This window comes from Cloeon dipterum, chromosome 4 (assembly GCF_949628265.1).
Source record: "Cloeon dipterum chromosome 4, ieCloDipt1.1, whole genome shotgun sequence".
Lineage (NCBI taxonomy): Eukaryota > Metazoa > Arthropoda > Insecta > Ephemeroptera > Baetidae > Cloeon > Cloeon dipterum.
This window is the reverse complement of record NC_088789.1, coordinates 24,559,785-24,579,399: the sequence shown is the minus strand read 5'-3', so window position 1 is coordinate 24,579,399 and position 19,615 is coordinate 24,559,785. Positions and strand designations below refer to the sequence as shown.

The following is a 19,615-nucleotide window of genomic DNA, read 5'->3' as shown; positions in this document are numbered from 1 at the left end:
AGAGTTCAAGAGGATATAATTTTTCACAAGCTAACCATGGAAGCACGCCTAATACAAATAAAATAATTTATAAATTGACTGCTTTATAATTTATTATAGACACCAACGGTGTACAGCACATGAATTTATCTTATTACAAAATAGATTCAGTTATTGGGAAACATTTTTCATACTTAGCAACTTGGAATAATGTGATACAACTTTTTTACAATTGAGCTAATGATGCATGTCAATACATTCTTCGATACAAAATTAACATTGACTAAAATTTACAGAAATATCTAGATCGAAACGTTTGTCTTTTATGCATTAGAAATAATTTAGATCATAGAAAGTAATTTTTTTGCTCTTTTTATCCCTGTCCTTGGAGCGGGAAGGGCGCGCACTGCACTTGCACGAATGCCGAAACCCGGGTGCCAATAACACCGCGAACGGATAACATGGGCGCACCAGGCCGCATATTTCAGGGACCTAGCCCACTGAAGGGCCACTTGCCTCCGCACCGAGGACTGCATTGAAACGCTAGACATTCGTCCCGTGAAGCCGAATCACGCATGCTGGAAAGGTGCAAAGCAGCAAGTAGCGAGAAGCTCGCTTAAATATTCCTATTTAAACTCTAATATTTCCCTTCATGTCATCAAATGAAACATTTCCCCCAAAATTTTTCAGTTTCAATTTTATTATTAGAGTGTCATGTTATCTTCTTGATCTATCCAAACAAATCTTGAACAGAAATTAGAAACAAAAAATAATTTATTATAGTGGTTACTTTTCGTAAGTTATTTTAGAACAATTTTTGATAAGGTTATTTTCATTTATTTAACTGACTACTTAAAAGAACATATTTTATTCCACAAAAACTATTTTTGAAACTGTAATGCCCTTATTAAAACATAAAAATATTTAAAAATAAAGATACTGAAGGATTTTTCATTATATTTGTTCTCATTTTTTTTTTGCAAAAATGCCATTATCAAAATGAAAATTCAGCCTCAAAAATTATTATGTTAATATGGCTGTTGTTAGCAAATTAAAATTAATTTTGATAGTTTCATTTTGATTGAAGCTTAAAATTAAGAAAGAATGCATTTGGTTTATTTAGGACATAATGAAGGCATCCCTTACTGTGTGTTTACCAATTCCCTGTCTGCGCGACGGGCAAAAAGTGTGCGCGCGCGGCCACTCGAGGGAGTCGACAAATTCGGAATTCGTCCCCATCGCGCCGGGGCAAAAAGCAGCGCAGAGGCAAAACGCGGCGTCTCGCTTTTTGCCTCTTCTGTCAATGGCGGACGGTCGGCCGGGTGGTTGGCCGGGTGGGCGCTTAATTCGCCTTAATGGCAGGTGCAGTGCGATAAAATTGCGCGTGAAAGGGAATGCGAAATGAGAGCTTTCGCCAATTAAGCTCGTTGCGTGCAAAATTCATGAGCGTGTGTGTTGTTTTTCGTCCAACTCCACCTGCGCGCTCGTCCCATCAGAGCTGATTAATTTCCACGTCATCAAAGTCTGCTTGGTTCTATTTGAATGGGTCACTTTTCCTATTGAATTGCGCTCGTTTACGCTATAGCAAGCCATGTTTGCTTTCCGGGAGAGCAAAACAGAAAATCCTTTTCAGAAATAAAGCTGCGCCAGTACTTGTTTGACAAACGAGCTCAAAGTGCAGATTTTTGTTAGAGAAAATGTGAAAAATAGAATAAAAAACTAGAATCTATAAGTACCGCCCCCTAAACATTATATGTATATCTAACAAAATCTAAAATTAAAGAACCATCAAACAACTAAAAAAATTGATTTATTGATAGTTTTTGAAGAATGAGAAGTATAAAAAATTTTAAACGACTATGCAAAGTGATTGTTCGATTTTTATTGACTTTTTATAAAGGAACCATAGGTTTGGTAAAAATTATTTTTGGTAAAAGAATTTCGCACGTACCAAGACAGTCTCTTGCTTTAAAATGCAGTTTTAAACGTATGTTTTTTTGGCAGAAGTGGCACAAATGTGTTAAAATTGTGCTCATTTGGTGTCACAAAGTATTTCAAGCGAGAGTTGCAAAGAAATCGAACTACTGAAATTATCGATTGAATTGCTAAAATTTGAATATGATCAAAACTAAAGATGCATATCGTCATGGCAAAAATAGCCAACCTTTCACTTTCCAACCTTTTTAGTTTTTAAATCAGGTAAATGTCAAATTTAAGCTAATTTATATTTAATTAAATTATTTGCCATCCTAAATGTATTATTTGAATGATCAACTTTTGGCCTAGAAAACTTAAATTTTCCTGATAACCCTAATTGCGTAAAGTTCCATCTTGAAAATTAATTTTAATTTCTCAAACTCTTGGGAATATGTAAATGTATTTTCTCTCTCCATTTTACGTCTGAATTTTTTATGCGATGCAAGATGATGATACAAAATGTATGAGCACTTCTTGGCCATAAATGCTTTACATTTGATGATTTCTGCAATTTAAATGAGAACGAATGGGAAAATACATTTAGAAGTGCACTCAAAATGATTCACTCTGCCTCAAGCATTAGACGCCATCCATAAAATGAATGTGCTAACATTTTATGCAATGTAAATTTTAATTGTGCAATAGGAATGGCGTTATTGCGTAGCAAAAACTTTAAAAATCCTGAAATAACAGGAAATGCACATAATATAAAATTTCTAAAGATAGAAGTAAAAAAATAAATCCAAAAAATATGTAAATTTTTATAAAATTCTTATGCCAAATTCATTTTTTGGGAATGTTCTTAGTGCTTAGAGCTTTTAAATGATAGCGTCACCGTAAATTTACAGATTTATGATATTAATTGCACTTGTGACTTCCGATTTGATTTTATTTGACGTGCTGAAAACCAAAATCGGTTCAGCCAATCGCGGTAAAACAATAACAAAAATACTGAAAAAAAGAAATTAAAGGTGTCAACTGCGATTAGCTGTAATCATATTTTGATTTCCATCTGATAAAATGATTTTTACGCCAATAATACAGATTGAATCAGAAATTAAATTGAATAAATTTTTGATGGACGCTGGAGCCATCTGCTGGCGGCTTTAAACACTGTAACGGACGATCACACTCGTCGAATTCCAATTTGTGCGCAGCCCTTAAATATGATGTTCCATTAACTGTCGAAAGTACGACCAATTTCGCGTCTCCCAGCACCCATAAAAATGTCCCAGTGGCCGAATTCATTCCGATTTAAAAACACTCTCCGTCGAATCAATACCACGGATGATTTTACGTGAAGTGAGCAGTGAGTCACGCAATTAAAATCGGCGCAGGTGCGGAGACGGAGTCGTTTCGGGCGAGGAGGGAGGTGTCGTTAATTAATTGATGTGATCTGCTTGCTCGGTGCCGGCTAATTAATCGCGAAAGCAGGCATGAATTGCGCGTGCGGCGCTGAGCCGGGGACCCTTTTTGAATAATAAAAGTCTAATTGAATTGGCTGTTTGGCGATTCCTTTTGTGCGGCGGCACCGCCGGCGGAGGACGGACAAAAAGCCTAGGCTGCAGCGAAATTGGCTTGGCCTGCTGACAATTTATCCCGCTGCTCTCGGTCGGGGCGTGTGTGTTTGTGTGTGTGTGTGTTTGTCCTCGCTAATGGAAATTGATAGCTCGCCGCAGCCGACGCTAAATCTCGATCGTTGCCCGCCACGCAATTAATTTCGCGTTTGTATTTATTGCCGGAGCAAGTACTCGGTCGTGTACACTTGAAACACGAGCCGCCGCGTCGATACACAAACATACACACGAGGCTGCACTTGCCGTGAATTCTGATGCATGCGTTGCAAAATTCATTGGCCGGAAACAACGCTGTGAAGTTGGAACGTTTGAACTCGTCCCCGGTGATGATGACCTGAGCTAATCAATCATCCCTGTCTGAAGAGGGGAAATTGGCCACTTTTAATCTATATCTGAACAGGGCAGTATTTTTCTTCGGAAATTAGCTTATTGCAAACTAAAACAGTTAGGAATAATAATTTATTGGTAAATTTGGAATTTATATTTCTGTTTTTAAGCCTTGATAAACGAAAAATCACCCTACTTCATAGAATATTATTTTAAATAATGGTCTCATACCATCTGCTATTAATAATTAAACAGTTTTTAACCTGTGTCATATTTTTACACTTTATTTCTTTCATGTTTTTAAATGTTTGAAATGTTTTTTTAGTTTTGTAGAAATTTTATTGCATTTTGCAATATTTTAAAATGCGAATTTATCAACAGTTTTGGAGTTTGGTTAAGGATTACAAAATTCTCGTATAAAATAAAGGATGACGCCCGATATCCGAATCATGTAGCAATCTGTAAACAAGTATTTCACACGATGTTTAAAGTTAATTTAAATTTCAACAGTATAATAATAAATTTTAATTGATTGACTCTTCCATTTTCAGATACTTTTGCTCTCCTAAATAAAAAAAAATCATTTTTAATATTCCATGTAAATACCAGCGGGGGCCAGGTTCGTGCGACGCGCAGATATGGCGTCCGGTGGAGTAAAGAAAGGTCACGTGAAAAGAAGCAAGTTTTCGTCAATATTGTGACATAATTTGCATTACTTGTACTAATTGTGTCTTTTGGATCGTAAAAACAGACTCTTGACAATCGTACGGCAATCCAAAGAGAGCTTTTTGCTTCCCACATTTTGGATCTGCGCAGTGGGAACCAATTTTATCGCACATCTGGCCCCCGCTGGTAAATACTAATCAATTATTAAACAATTTTCACTTATTTTTAATTTCCTTATGGCCTGAATTGAATTTGACTTATTGATTGTGTCCGTATGCCGTATTTTTTTTGTAATCAAAGCTCTTTTGACTACAGAAATTCGTGGGATTAACTTTGACCGGTCTTTCGTATAAAAGTTAATTAAATATTTGTAAAATAAAAAATTATCCAACCGTAAATTAAAGTTATTTCCCTGGAGTGCTCCCTTTGCTTACTAAGCCCTCAAAGCAAATTTTCGAAATAAATTTTTATGTGCACCGGTGCAAAAGGGAAATATCACGTTTCTTTCATCTTTCTCCGGGAAGTTAAAATATTAAAAAAAAAAATGATCAACAGGGTTGAATCAAACTGTTCGGGGGCTAAAAGGCGCGTCTTTGTTTGCCCGAAACGCAGAGAAGAAGAAGAGCCGCTTGCCAAACTTTGGAGAGCGATCCAATAAAAGGAGCGAAAAAGTTGTCAAGAGCAGAGAGGGCGTTCATCTTGCTTGATTTAATAAAAAGGAAGAAATCAGCGGCAACGGCGGCTGCTTAATTGTCGTGTCTCTCGCTCGCTCTTTCTGCCAAAGGCCGCTGCCGTTCCAGTTTTGCAAATAACTCGCAGGCGTTCGTTCTTTATGCGAGAGTGTGTGTGTGCAAGTGCACCTCGCAGGAATGAAACGGTGCGAGCGGAATTAAACGCGCGCGCGACGTAGCTGCTGCTGCTGCTGCAGTCCCATAATTCAGTGCGCGCGTCCCATATTGAGCTCGGCGCATTCCTCGCCCTCTTTTACTATTGGAAATTCTTGCCCACGCGTTTGCAGCTCGGAAAATACACATCCGTCTGCTCAGCACCCGTTTCCATCAACAATTAAACGCGCGCCGCTCCGCTTTTCTCGTTTCTTTTTCCGTCCTCACTCCTATCTCCTTTTGATACTATTTATTTTGTTTGTTTGCGCTGACCCCATCTGTTTCAGCGCGGCCATTGAGCTCGAACTGTTGGCAAAGTGAATGACGTGTGACGGTAATTAGGCGGTTTGTGCACACGAAATGAGCCCGCCGCCGCCGCGTCGACGGCAATTAGTCACTGCCGCCGCTTTCCCCTTTTCAATGCGCTAGTTTCGCTTTTTTTAACTTGGCTCTGACAAAAAATTTATGGCTTTTTAATTTTACAGTGAGTTTAATGATCCTGAGATCGCTCGAGTTGAACTTAAATTGACTTCTTCAAAGCAACTGGAGGAAAAAACAAGTTAAAAGCAAAACCTTTCAGAATCCTTTTAAAGCAGTAAAAAGAGAACGAAATATTTTCCGCTTGATTTTTTTTAATAAAAAATGTACTAGTTTCACTGCTTCAAATAACAAATTTGAATTAAGGTGAATCTTAGAAGAGTAATAATGAACAGTAATTTTGCATTTTTAATCTCTTAAAATAATTGGTCCATTAAACTTGTTATTTGAAGAATTTAGCAACAATTCAGAACTTCAATAAAAATGATGACAAAGAAACATTTGGAATTCTGGAAACACGGTTCTTCAATAATTTATCGCTCGATTTTGATACCTTTTATCGCAAACTATCCAACCGTATGCGAATTAAATTATAATGATAAATTTACCTACTGGCCAAAAAATCTTGATTGTTAAGGAGACACAGCTCACCGCTAGATTAAAATGCGAAATTTGTCGCATTTATCGGAATATAAACCAGAAACCTGAAGAATGTTTGACTTTTCTCAATTTTCGTAGAGATATGAATGATTTTTCACCATTTAGTAAAGATCATCCACTTTAAAACAGCTGATTGTAAGACGCAAAATGTTGACAAATCAAGCTGTACAATGAATTTATTGTTGTTCCCATTTTTGTGGCGCTTTTTTAATTGACAAAATATCCAAAAAGCCTATATTATTTCACGCAATTTTTGTTGTTGTGACATAGCCAATAATTCGTCTAAACACAAAATAAAACAAAATTTAATTCATTACACATATCCGCCGTGAGAAAGGCTCAGTTTGTGTTATATTTTTCAAAATAAGTAAAATCTTTTTTCTCAAATCACAAAAGTGGAATTACAATCTGCTGGCGTTGTTTGGCTCTTAACGTCTGCTTCTGTAGAAATAATAACAATTGGAGCTGTAACAAATTAATCGTGTTTAAATATTTCTGATTTTGGACATAAGTTTTCAGATTGTTGTCAATCAGACCTCTTAATATCATAAAATAATTGAGAACATTGAAGCGCACGGATTCAGAATGACTTTATCATGATGTCTATCAAACAAAGGTCCCACGGAAATATTTATTATATACAAATTATAAACAGTTAAGCCGAGTTTATCGTAAAATATATTTTAAATGTAAACACTATAATATTTGGAAAAGGACAGATAAGATTGAAGTTAATAAAAATGATGAATATAACATTTTAACAAAGACAAAAATAAAATTAATATTAATTAATGTATTGATAGTTAGTTGTGTAAAAATGTTATATTACTGTAAAAGTTTCTTAAAATTAAATTAGATGCTGAGCATATAGATCTTCGGAACCAGATTAGTATTTCTGACTGATGCGATAGCTCGTTTTCCTTTCAGAAGCATAATGTGAAAAATATGGAATAATCCAAATAATCGATCAGCAGCTGTGAATATATTTTGGCATCGAAGTCAATAAATGAGCAACGGTCGCAGCAAACACTGGCTGGCGCACAGGCCGCCGGGAAACAGGTTTATGGTAATGCACTGGGGCAGAATGGTGATGACAGGCAGACGGAAAAGGGCTGCGCCAGATGTGCACCAAAACAAACACATGGCATGCATGATATGAAATAAAGCAGGTGAGAGCAAATAAAAGTGGCTGCATGCCAGTCGAGATTGGTGCGCCGGCGAATTTCGATTCCCGCGTGTCTATGGGTGGGTTCGGTGGGTGGGTGGGTGTGCGAGAGCTGCTTTTTCTTTTAGTCTACCTCGTAAAAGGCGCTAGAGGGAGAGAAAATTTAGCGCAAGTTGTGCCACCTGCTCCAACCTTATGAGGAATACTCGCGGAGGAAATAGACGCATTAAGCAATGTCTATTCCTTGAAACGATTTATAGACAAATTTTACTATTTCCTTCTACAGAAAAATCTCCAAGCTGAGATGATTTAACCTTCTCTAGATAAAAACAGACAGCCTAGATGTTTAAGCTGAAATAAATCAGTATCAAAAAATTGAGTTGATTAAAATGCAGGGGATTGAAAGAATTTACTTCTAAACCCTTTAGCTATTTAAGGGAGGTCAAAATGAGACTATATTTGCATGCGCAGTTTATTTATTTTAATTCTGACAGTATTTGAACCAGAATTTTTTCAGTGGGGTCCACATGTGCGATAAAATTGGTTCCCTCTGCGCAGATCCAAAATGGCGTCTGAATGTGGGAAATAAAAAGCTCTCTTTGGATTGCGGTACGAGTGTCAAGAGTTTGTTTTTACGATCCAAAAGACACAATAATTAGTACAAGTAATGCGAATTATGTCACAATATTGACGAAAACTTGGTTCTTTTCACGCATTTTCACGTGGCCGTTTTTTACTCCACCGGACGCCATGTCTGCGCGTCACACAAAGCTGGCCCCCGCTGAATTTTTTGAGGAAAGTTTTTGATAAAATGGTAGAAAAATCGGGGTTTTCGAGTTTTAAATTGAAATTTCTCGTAAAAAACGATGAAAATTCATATTTCAACACTAAAATTTTACACGTGCCTTAAATTAACATTAGAAGGGCTTATTTGCAGATTTTCTTTAGATATTTTTAGTTTAAAAGTTACGAAAACACCCGAAAATTCAGAAAATGTTCCGAAATGACCATTTACCTCCCTTAAATTGGATAATTATTTGATTGGGTGTGATGAGAGGAATCCAATGTATTATTTATTTAGAAATTGGACTTCCAGGGAATGAGATATCGCGTGTTCAACATTATCCAGAAATGATACTGGAGTGGATTCTTTAATACATTAATTTTGCTTGAAATGAGCTATGTAAAACGCTTTTCAAAGGCACTTTCATAACAGGACAGATTTATCCATTTCATTTATTCATATTCCTGGAAATTTTGTGGAGTTTAAAGCTGACCTAACGATCTGTAGATCTGCGATGAACTGAATCATTTATCATCCCAAACTCAGTAAGGCACGAGTGAACGCGAAGAATATTTCCTTTCGAAAAATTCATCTCCCCGATATGAAAAGCAATTTCCTTCGATTTCCTCGGGAATCCACAACATGGCAATTTCTGGAAGCGAACATTCCATATTAATTGTTTCGTAAATAAAAACGGCGGAAGAGGAAATAACTCGGCCCGGGGCATCGCAAATAGCCGAGTAACATTCATTCCGCTCAAATATTGGTGCTCTTTATTAAATCAAAACAGCAGCAGCAGCAGCAGCAGCAGCAGGCGAGGCTCGGAGCTTGGAGCGGAGCGAATCGATCAGTCGTGAACATTATTTTGTTGCTCGGCGAGGCCGTGTCCTGATAGCGGCACGCAACTTTGCAAATCCATCATGGCATAAGGAGAGGCGAGGAAAGCGAGGCGAGCGAATCTATAAAAGTGAAAAAAGGCGATGCGTCTCCCTGCTCGGTCTTATCTCACAATCCCATTAAATCCACCTCAAGTTTGTACACACACACGAAACATCGCCACTCGAATAAACTTTTTCCCTCCTATTTTTTTCCTTTCCGTGGCCTGATGCGAGTCGAGTGGAATGCATTCTTTCTGCCGCCTCGATAAAAGCCTGCTCGGTTTTCCGCATTTTCCGAAGCAATCGCGGTGGAAAAGCAGGTTCGACTGCTGCCACACCTTTCAAACCCGATTCACGGCCATTGTTGTCGGCTAATTCAATTAAACAGAGGCGCGCGCGTGTGTGAGAGTGCGAGAGAGCGAGCGAGCGAGTGCATGCGGCTGGCACCCGGCGGCGGGCCCCTGCCGCTTCGCTGCTTATGCAACCTGCCCAACTTTCCTCTCCGGCAAATTGCCTAACCAAACTTCATTCAACTTTTACTTTTCTACGTAAACACTATTTTTCGTAAAAGGCAAACACTCGTTCATCACCGCACAGAATCCGGCCAGCTGCTTTCCTGCCCGGCCAGAAATGAGCTCGCGTTTCATCATTTACTTTCTTTCCGTCCCCTCAGCTGCGGGAAAAGCGGGAAAAGTGATACCTTTCCGCCGCCGCCACCGCCGTCGCCGCCTCTGCATTCTTTCTCGACGCTTAATTCCTTTCACGAGCAATCGATGCAGAACTTTTTGTAAGTAATTTGGATCACATTTCACTTCTTGCTTTTTGTATTATGATAATGGTCACACAAAGCTTGAATGAATTTATGCCTGGTGGTTCTCGCCTTGCAAACCAACCAGTTAAAGCCAAAATTCGAATTGTTGATGATATTTTACAATAATTAAAAAATAGATTTCGCAGGGTGGAAACTTTCATTTTTGAAAGTATGACCACTACTCTCTTACTTATCTTAAAATTACTGTTTGTAAATACAGAACTTAAAATAAGTTTAATGATTAAGAATTTAAGAATAAGATATATAACGTATATTAATATTTTCTTGACATATTTTACATTTTCAACAAAAAGCCTTTATTTATATATTACAGTTGTTTTATTTCGTTACGATTTGTTTTTAATTATAAAAATCTGGCCACGCGCAACACTGAATTATAAAATTAAATGAAATTAACTCATGTGACCGTACTTATTGTTTGTCCTCATTTGTAATTATGCTGGCTTTTCGGTAGTTTTATTGTTTAGATAGGTTTTAATGTAGTGACATATTGTTATAAGTTCGGGTAGATTATTTTGCCCTGATTTGTCCGGAAACTCGACTTTAAGAATGGTCGACAACAGGGATTAAAATTGCGAAATAATTATGATTTTTAGGGAAATAAACTTTCATATTAAGGCGAAACTTATTAAGCAAAACCATGAAAAATCGCTAATTTCCGGTTTTGAAATATCGGTTCAGGGGAAAAAGATGTAAATACAAATTTTTGTCCGCATTTTATGGTTAAATAATTAAGTTAACTGTTAAAAAGATCTGTTTTATTCGATTTTAAGACACCGTTTTTAAGTTTCAATGAAATTTGGCCTAAGATTTAACTAATTGAGTTTAGTTATTGTCTCTTAAAAACTTCCAGTTTACTCCCCCCGGACTAAATGTAGTGGTTGCGGAGCCGAGCTCCCACTCCTTTTTCATTTTTAGTCTAGGGTATTGTTATTCATGATTGTTAGAAATTCGTTAATGCAACAGAGAGAGAGATTTTTAATTTAAATTAGTTTTCGCCGGACACACGAGCCAACAAGTCGCATCTTAAGTGTTCCGAGCGTTTAATTGTGAAGGACCCGGCTCAATCGGGTCCTTGTAAACTGTTAGACTAAGTCGCCAAGTGACTGACGTTTATAAAAGAGAAGAATTCGTTGAAAATCCCGCAAGGTTTAATTTCCACCTACTACCCCCCAAAACTCTAAGCAAGGTTTCAAATACTTTTAAATTAAAAATAAATTAATAGGTTTTATACAACTTCTTCGTCTGGTGATTTTTTTAAATTGTGTGATTCATTATTTTCTGCCACAGTGCAATTGTGGACTGGAAAATTGTACTAAATTAAATATGAAGGTAGTTTTAATGGATCAAGGCATCACTTTCGTTCAAAATAATTTACTGCTATTTCTCATTCAAAAAATTGGTAAAGATTTTATCTGATATAGGAAGGAGTATTATAAAAAATATTTTAACAGTTTTTGAGAATTTAGTCACTTAAGAAATTGAAGTAAACTTAATCTTAATTTATTTGAAGATTTCCCAGTTAAGATATTTTTTGTAAATAATTTAAAAGTTTTTATGATTTCACTTCAAACTGTCATTTTTGTATATCAATATGAGAAGTCTATGAGATAAAAGAATTGTAAAAAGTGACTCACCCTGGCGCCGCGGTGTATCCGTCGTAGAGACCGTAGACGGCCGCAGCCGCCGCTGCCGCCGCGGCCGCCCCCGAGTCGTCGCCAGTCTCCAGTCCGTTCTCATCGACCCCCGTCGCGGGATTTCTACCCACTCTGCCTAGAAGGGTAAGGATGGAACGTTTCGGCGCCGGCGACGAGCCTCCTCTGGTTCCGGGAATGGGAATCGCGGCCGGTCGCACTCTGCTGAGGATCGAAGCGCCGCGAAACACTGAAATGAAATATTTTAAAATTTTATTCAGGAAAGGATTTATCCTCTCAAGATCAGGAATGCATTTTCCTGGAATTTACTGCTATTGAATGAAAATTCATAATTCCTGTCTTGTTCTGGAAACGAAATTTCTGATTTTTTTCTTGATTTCATATAATTTATTTCAAGGTTAATTTTTTCCTTTCAAAATGCCAGCCATTGCCGCTCGGGGCACTTAATAATGTAAAACTGAGCTAGGAAATTAAATAAATATTATTCAAGGAAACAGACACTCGAGACTACAAGATTTATAAAAAAAGAAAAAAATAGAAAATTTTTTAGCACTCGTCGCAATTTCAATCAAATGGGACAAATCTTGATAATAAATACAAATTCAACATCGTATCACTTTCAATCTCATATCCATATTAATGAGAATGGTTTTTTAAATTAAATATATAGAATAACAAGGGGAAAAAGGACACAAAATGAAAAAAAAATATATTAATATAAAATTAGGTATATTAAGAGTTTTCAGAAATTCAAGCTCAAGGAAAAGGCTGAAATTCCAGTTTCCCTTTTGCTTTTTCTGTCTTTGAATACGCTCTGGTTGCTTGCTTGACGGCGGAGTTTCATATTTTTTTTTATATACACACGTATAATTTTAATTGGACGGAAAGCTGCACGAAACTCATCAACGCATTCATCACCGCGGATCTGTTTTGTGATCCCTTAATCCAATTAGCGCAACTTTCGCCATTTGCAGCTTAGTGAGGGATTACACCCGCGAGTTATTTTAGTCTAAAATTTACAACAACAAGTTTAGTGTGCTTACTGGTGGCCGCAGGTATGAGTCCTTGCGCCCTGCCCAGCTCTCTCAGCGCCGGGTGCAGGATCATGCCAGGGGCAGGTTGAGGGCAGCGGGGCGACACCACCTTGCCGACCGCACTTGCCCCCGCGAGGGTCGCCGCCGCAGCCGCTGCGGCCGCCGCGGCCTCTGAAGATGCGTTGCTAATCACAGCCCCTGAGCCCGCGTTCATCAGCTGGATCTCGCGCATTTGTTCTTGCCTAATTTCGTCATTATAGTCCTGGAAACAAGGGCAAAAATATTTGGTTTTTTACAGATTACATTTATTTATATATTGATAATTAAAAACATCATTATAAATACATGAGAAGTGTTTTTATCATGCAAGCGTTTATTTTAGGCTTTTTAGTGCTATTTACTTATACTTATTTAAAATTTCCAGCATAAAACAATACTCATCATGTCAATTGAAGGCACCTAACGCACTTAAATATAAATATTGTGTATATAGTGCTAATTAAAATGGATATTAATTTTGATCATGAACGCGTCAATCGCAATTTTTCTGAAGCAAAATGAAAGTATCGTAGCTCTGCGTTTGTTCATGTTACGTGTTTACGAAGTCAAGTGGCTTGAATTGGGCATTTCTAGTATTTTAAGAAACATTAAAATCAATATTTTCCTCGACACTGTAATGCATTATATAATTTTTGGAAAATATATAACGGGGTGTGAATATATGTATATTTATAAATTAACCAGTCAATTAAAAAACCCATCCAACCCACGCAAAGTTTAACTAAATTGTTGTATTATAATTTTTGAAATACTTATAATTAAAGAAATAGTGTGAACTTTTTTCTTAAATCAAATTTTCAAATGAAAAAATATTAAACAAATTCATTTTTATACATTATACATTTTTTATCATAATGAAAAAAATGTCGTATTTATTACGATTACAATTCCATATAAAAACACAATTGTAATAGAGAAGCTAAAATATATTTTTGCTCTGACCTAAACAGCAAACTCATTCTAGCACATCATCATCAATCAATTTTTTCGCGAAAGAATTTCACCCGATGAAAAATAATTCAAGAGTAATTTCCAAATATAATAAATAAAATGCAAAGCATACGATATTCACAGAATTTAATCTAGAGCTTAATAGGAAACGTCTTGGCAGATGTTACAAAATCAATTTTGAGACAGTGTTTGCCTCGGTCCAGATGACGAAACGTTCACCTGCACTTCGCCACGAGCAAACTAATTTACAAGTGTTGCGTAAATAGATGGGCGAAAGGCGCCCCGTCGGAACAGACAATAACTCTTGCCTTTAATTTGAATTCCACAACGAACGAGCCCAGAGCGGCGCGGTAGAAGTGCGTCTGACGGCGCAATTAAAATCCGCGCGTTTGTGATTTATATCAAAATCCGCCAGCCTTGAATAAATATTTCAAGCCAAACTAACTAATCGTGAATTTCAAACAAACGTCGCCCAGCGCAGGAAAACGCAAACAAATTGACGCGCAACTCAAAAAATCTGTCTGGATATCAATTATCATGACACGACTCGGTGCTGGGCGAGCGCGAGCGCGCACCCTGATAATCGATAGCCGGTGCAAACGCAAAAAGTTGCCGTTTTCTTGCCGGTAATTCCGACGTAGGAGGCTGCCTCGTGTTTTATGCACACGCGATTGCCCAATAATAAAAGCAAGCTTGTAAAAAGTTTGTTCGCTCTCTCGACACACAAAGGCGAGGCCAATTAGAAAATAAAGAAACGATATACGAAACGAAACGGACCCCTTTGCTAACGAATTGCAAATACACCCCGTCGGCCGAGGGACCGCTTTTGTTCCCTCGGCGGGCGCTATCAAAACGCGCGTGTCAAATAAATAATTGAAATTGGAGACAGCACTCACGGGCACCAGGAATTTTCGTATTTCGGCGAGCGCGTACGCGATTCTGGCGTGGGCCTCTGCAGGGGGTGCGAACGCCGTTACTTCCACGTGCAGGTCGTCGTTCAGGTGCGAGAATTTCGGATCTGTCGACCCCCGCAACTCCTCCTCCTGCAACACACAAAGCCAAGTTTATTACTCATGCGTGAACAGAAAGGTTTATTGCTTCTGATAAAGTTGTAGAATTAAATGAGGGTGGGGAGCATGACGTTCTTCTTGGGCAAAATTATGTAAAAATTATGGTTATGGGAGTTATTTACAATTACTAAGCTTTATTTCAACTTTTTTTTCTCTGAAGAAAAAATAATCTTATTTCTTTATTAACAGATTTTCCTTTACAATTTTGTTTTATCTTTCGCTCTTTTAAAAGTGGAAGAGAACATTCGCGATATTTTCATTGCGTCCAGCAACTCATTGGGAAACTCTTAGGACGAAAAATACACCACTATTCAAACCACAAAATCCTGTGAATTTCCTTGAAAATGCATTCCTCCTGTTTTCTACAGCTGGTGAGGTAAAATCCTCTGCTTATTGTACTAGTTTTACTTTTTTATTGAATTTTATATTTAGGGTTTACTAATGATCTGAAAGCCTGAATAACCGAATCAACAGCTTTCCAGCATAGGCGTGCAAGAGATAATTACTTACGCAATTATTATGGTAAGTGAAACCTTTAACATCAGTGCAAATTTTGTTTTAATTAAAAATGATGATTCAGATAAAATTGAAATATTTTTTAAATTTTAAATTTTTACATCAAGATATAAAAATGTTAAGGAAATAGATAAATTTATAAACATGTTTTAAATACTGTATCTTAACAATCACAAATTAATTTGATTCATTTAAATGTATAAATTTGATGGACTAAGCCCTATTGCACTATTAATTTCAGATTTGCTAAAACACGGACTCCCGGATAGTTACTAAATATATTTTTAAAAGTTCATAATTATTCTTTCGTTGTGGGAATTGTGTTCGGTATTCAAAACTGGAAATTGTAAATTCTTTTTTATTATTTATCCTTCTCTAAATGTCATACATTAATAATTTTTTTGCAAAACAATTTGAGGGATGAATCCTATTGAATTTAGCCAGGTGAGCACTGTTCTTGGTTCTGGTGGGAATAAAAATTATTATTTTTGGTACAGGTCAGCAATCATAGGGCAGCGACCTTTAATAAAATTTATAGCCAAATAAAACCGGGCGTGATATATGCATTTTCCGCCGTTGCAAACGAGCGTTTTGCCAGGCTGAGTGCGAGAGAGTGTCTCGCAGGCACGTCGTCTGCCTGGTTAAGATGTGCCTTGCTGATCGCGCTGAAATTTATGGACGCTGCTCCATTATCACCGGCACTTCTTGACTACCCGCATCATACATATAATCTCTTAATTGCACACAGCGCCGCTCAGTGGAGCGAGCGCGGCATCGATTAGCGCGTCCAACAACTAACTGCAGTGAAGTGATGTTGTTCAACGCACCCGAGCAACCTCCAATATATACACAAGAGCCGTGCAGTTTGCACTCAACTCTCTTTCAAAATTAATCAGAAAACTCCATTTGTGAAAGAAAAACCCTTTCGGTGAAGTTTTAAAAAGATAGAGAGGCCTCTCCAACAAATACAATCGGCGAACTTCGGGAGCTAGCTCTTAAAAATTCTGCTCACATCCTCGGAGAGAAGACAACAATCTGTTCTTTCGGTTTCCACACATGCTTTCAAGAAAGGGTGCGAAAGATTTATATCTCGTTCGTACAAGATGCTTCAATGAAAAAGTAGTGTAAAGCCACATTGATAAAATCGAAATAAAAATCCTACTAAAAACACGCACTGCCTTTGAATCTGCAATTAAGGTTAACAACACTGCTTGAAATTTTCCTTGATCTGTATCTAAAACTCAAAAATTTACCCTCGTAATAGTTGTAGGAAAACTGAATCGGTTTTACTAAATATAAAAATTAATCCACTTGTTTTTTTGCTATGACCTGCTATAAACTGCGAAATTCTTTTTTAAAGGATAAGATATCTAGAAAAAGAGGAAAGTTGCAACCAATTAAAATTTACTGTTTATTTTGTTAGCAACTTAACAAGAAATTCGAGCATATTTGTTAGTATTAATTTCTTAATTGAAAAAAGCTCTCAATTTTTCCAAAAACAAAAAAAACTTGGAGAGTAATTGTTTCATTTGGGTCACTAACAATTAACATCAACTGATAATTGTTGTCTAACATTAAAATTTATATAACATGTAGCCAACCAATTTAACATAAAATTTGAATCCAAAAATAATCAGTATACTTGAAGGACCAATAAATACAGCTATTTTTTAGTATTGCAAAAATTCTGAATGCATACTAACTAATTTTTTAACCAGGTCGATAAAGTTTCATGATTTCGAAGCTACTGAAAAGTTAAACGAATCGACTGTGAAATTTTTAATATTAAAATATGTTTGAAAAAAACCTAGTTTAAAGTGGAATGATACTGGGCAACAATTGAAAATTATTTAAATTGTTGGATGCCTTAAACAATTGATCGATAAACAATTTGTTCAACAATTTGCAATAGTAAAAAGGACCTTCCTACAGTAAAAATTCAAATTTTGCCAATTTTCTCCAAAATGTACAGTGCTTGAACATATTTTCTCGGCATATATTCCGATTCCTCTCGTCGAGATCTGTTCAACGGTGTATGCCACTTATTGGGGAAACTCTTGGTTTTGAAATTAAATCGGATTTCAAGTAAGGAGACAGCCCTTACCATATGAAAAGCACGGTAACTTTCAAGCCAATTTTCTAAAAAAATTACAGCGCTCCTTAGGTCAATTTAGGCTTTAACTGAATCCTAAGGGATGAGTTTATGCATTGGCAACAAGCATTTTCCAGGCTTTTCCAGTATCATTCCTCTTTAAATAGGTTCGAAATAATTTAAAGATTTTTTTTTTACTTCATCCAGAATAAAGAAAAGAACTATCAGGACATTGATCCTCTTTGATAGGAGAAAAACTGACAGAACACTCATGATGAGAAATCAACTTTTGCGCAGAGGGTCTCATCCTTCAACCGACTTCTGCAGCGTGTGCCTCAATGTTTTTCTCTCTCCGTAGGACGACGTTTTGTGTCTCCGAAGTTAATGACAAGACACAAACACGTGTCCAAACACGTCACGTGCGTTCGACGTCCCATTGATTTTGCGGAGCGCACTCTCGGCTGCTGCGGCGGCAGCGATTAAAGCCGTCGGCTCGTCAACTTAAGTGTTCGCTCTCGAGGCGGCGGGAGCGGCGGGCGAGCGGAGGAAGCAGCAACGAGAGAGATAGCGCGCAAGATGCCTGCGCTCATCTCCACAGCATGCATGCTAATCCCCGAGCGGAACATGCAAATAAAGCTTGCCGCGCCGGATTGATATCTTATTAAAGTGAACGTTCGCCCGAGCGGCGCAGCGCGTGCATCGCATCGTCGGCGCCGGGATCGTGCTCCACCATCACCTGCTGCGGTTTATTCGAAAATGCTACACACAGCGCTGCGGGTCGCCTCTTTTTGCCTTAGTAACATTAGTGGTACAATTTATGTTGAAAGGGGAATTGTTAAATCTCTATTGTAAAATGGTAGTATTTTAATTTTGAATATAGCAGCACTAAAAATGACTTGATTAAAGTTTGGGCCTGGAATAATGTGAAAATAGAGAAAAAATGTCATGAGGGCTTCCTTGTTCTTGATGTGTTTTTCTTTATACATCAAACGCTCATACGATTATTAGAATTATAACATAAATTTTGTATTATTAATTTTTATATAAAATGATTCTAAATATGCGATGCCACCAATAATTTTGTTTTAAAAAATGTATTTACTGTCATTAAATCAATTTTATTAAATACTTAATAATTTGTTTAAAATATTTTTAAAAGACAATAATGGTCAAGAAATTTGATAGCATTATTCTGAATAATCTTGAGTATTAAAGACGATTTAATTTTAAATTTAACCCTCTACTTTAAGTAATTAGATAATTTAACCAAAAAAATCATTAGTTGAGATAGAGATTCGAAATTTTTTAAAAATATTCACAACATTCCGCCTTATGTTTTATAAGAGCAAAACAGAAACGTTAAAAAGCTAAAATATCTCAATTTTAGTCATATTTGGACACGCCCAAAATATCAGAAACGGTCTAAACCCCAGCTGATGGTAATTCCAAACATCTGAAATCATCTAAATCAACTAAAAGAAATCCTGTTGCATGTTCAGTCTTGAATCAAAATGAGAAGAAGAATCAGACTCCCGGAGAAGTTTTTACTTAACAGTAATAATTATATAGATCTATTTCCCAAAGTATGTGTACCAAAGTTTTTCATGTTTTTCAACAGTCGATCATAGCAATTTTTGCTTCGTAATTTTCTTTCGCTGGGGTGAAAGAAGAAAATAAATTAATAGATCGAATTTTAATTTTAAAATTGAATTATGATGTCAAGAATATCTTACATAAAATACACTTATATCAGACAAAACATTTTTGCATTTGTCATAATGAACGTATTTTCCGATCAGTTTTTGTCTCCTTCATGCTTTAGTTCTATCAAAATAATTTTTTTCTAGAAGCTTTATAGCATATAATAGCTATCACTGAATATATTTCTTTTAAAATGAGAAATTAAAAGTCTCAATCAAGACTAGAAGAGTCTAAAAAATATGGAAAATTAGTATTTTCCCACCAAATTTTAAATTCAGAGCTAGATCTTTATCTACATAAACTTTCACTTTATTATTCAATTTAGCAACCTCCCTAAATACAAACTGACAAATTTGGCTTTGAGGCAGGAAGGCCGGGGCAATTTGACGTGTCCGGGATATGTAAGCGCGCAGGGTTTTCGGCCACTCTGACAAAATGCGGGCTCCCCGCGTGGCGTGGAGAGAGGCCCTGTAATAACAAGCGCCGTGG

The 19,615-nt window shown here is 36.9% G+C and overlaps 1 protein-coding gene across 1 annotated transcript in view; it reads right to left on the bottom strand.

The window, feature by feature from the left end:
* Positions 1 to 19,615, bottom strand: part of LOC135941859 (KH domain-containing, RNA-binding, signal transduction-associated protein 2-like) — a 177,863-nt gene that overhangs the window by 39,989 nt on the left and 118,259 nt on the right. Inside the window, exons 5-7 of the mRNA XM_065487608.1 lie at positions 14,644 to 14,790; positions 12,746 to 12,998; positions 11,685 to 11,931 (exon numbers count right to left, since the gene is read on the bottom strand). Coding sequence (XP_065343680.1) covers positions 11,685 to 11,931; positions 12,746 to 12,998; positions 14,644 to 14,790 — 647 coding nt within the window. The remainder of the gene's footprint in view (positions 1 to 11,684; positions 11,932 to 12,745; positions 12,999 to 14,643; positions 14,791 to 19,615) is intronic.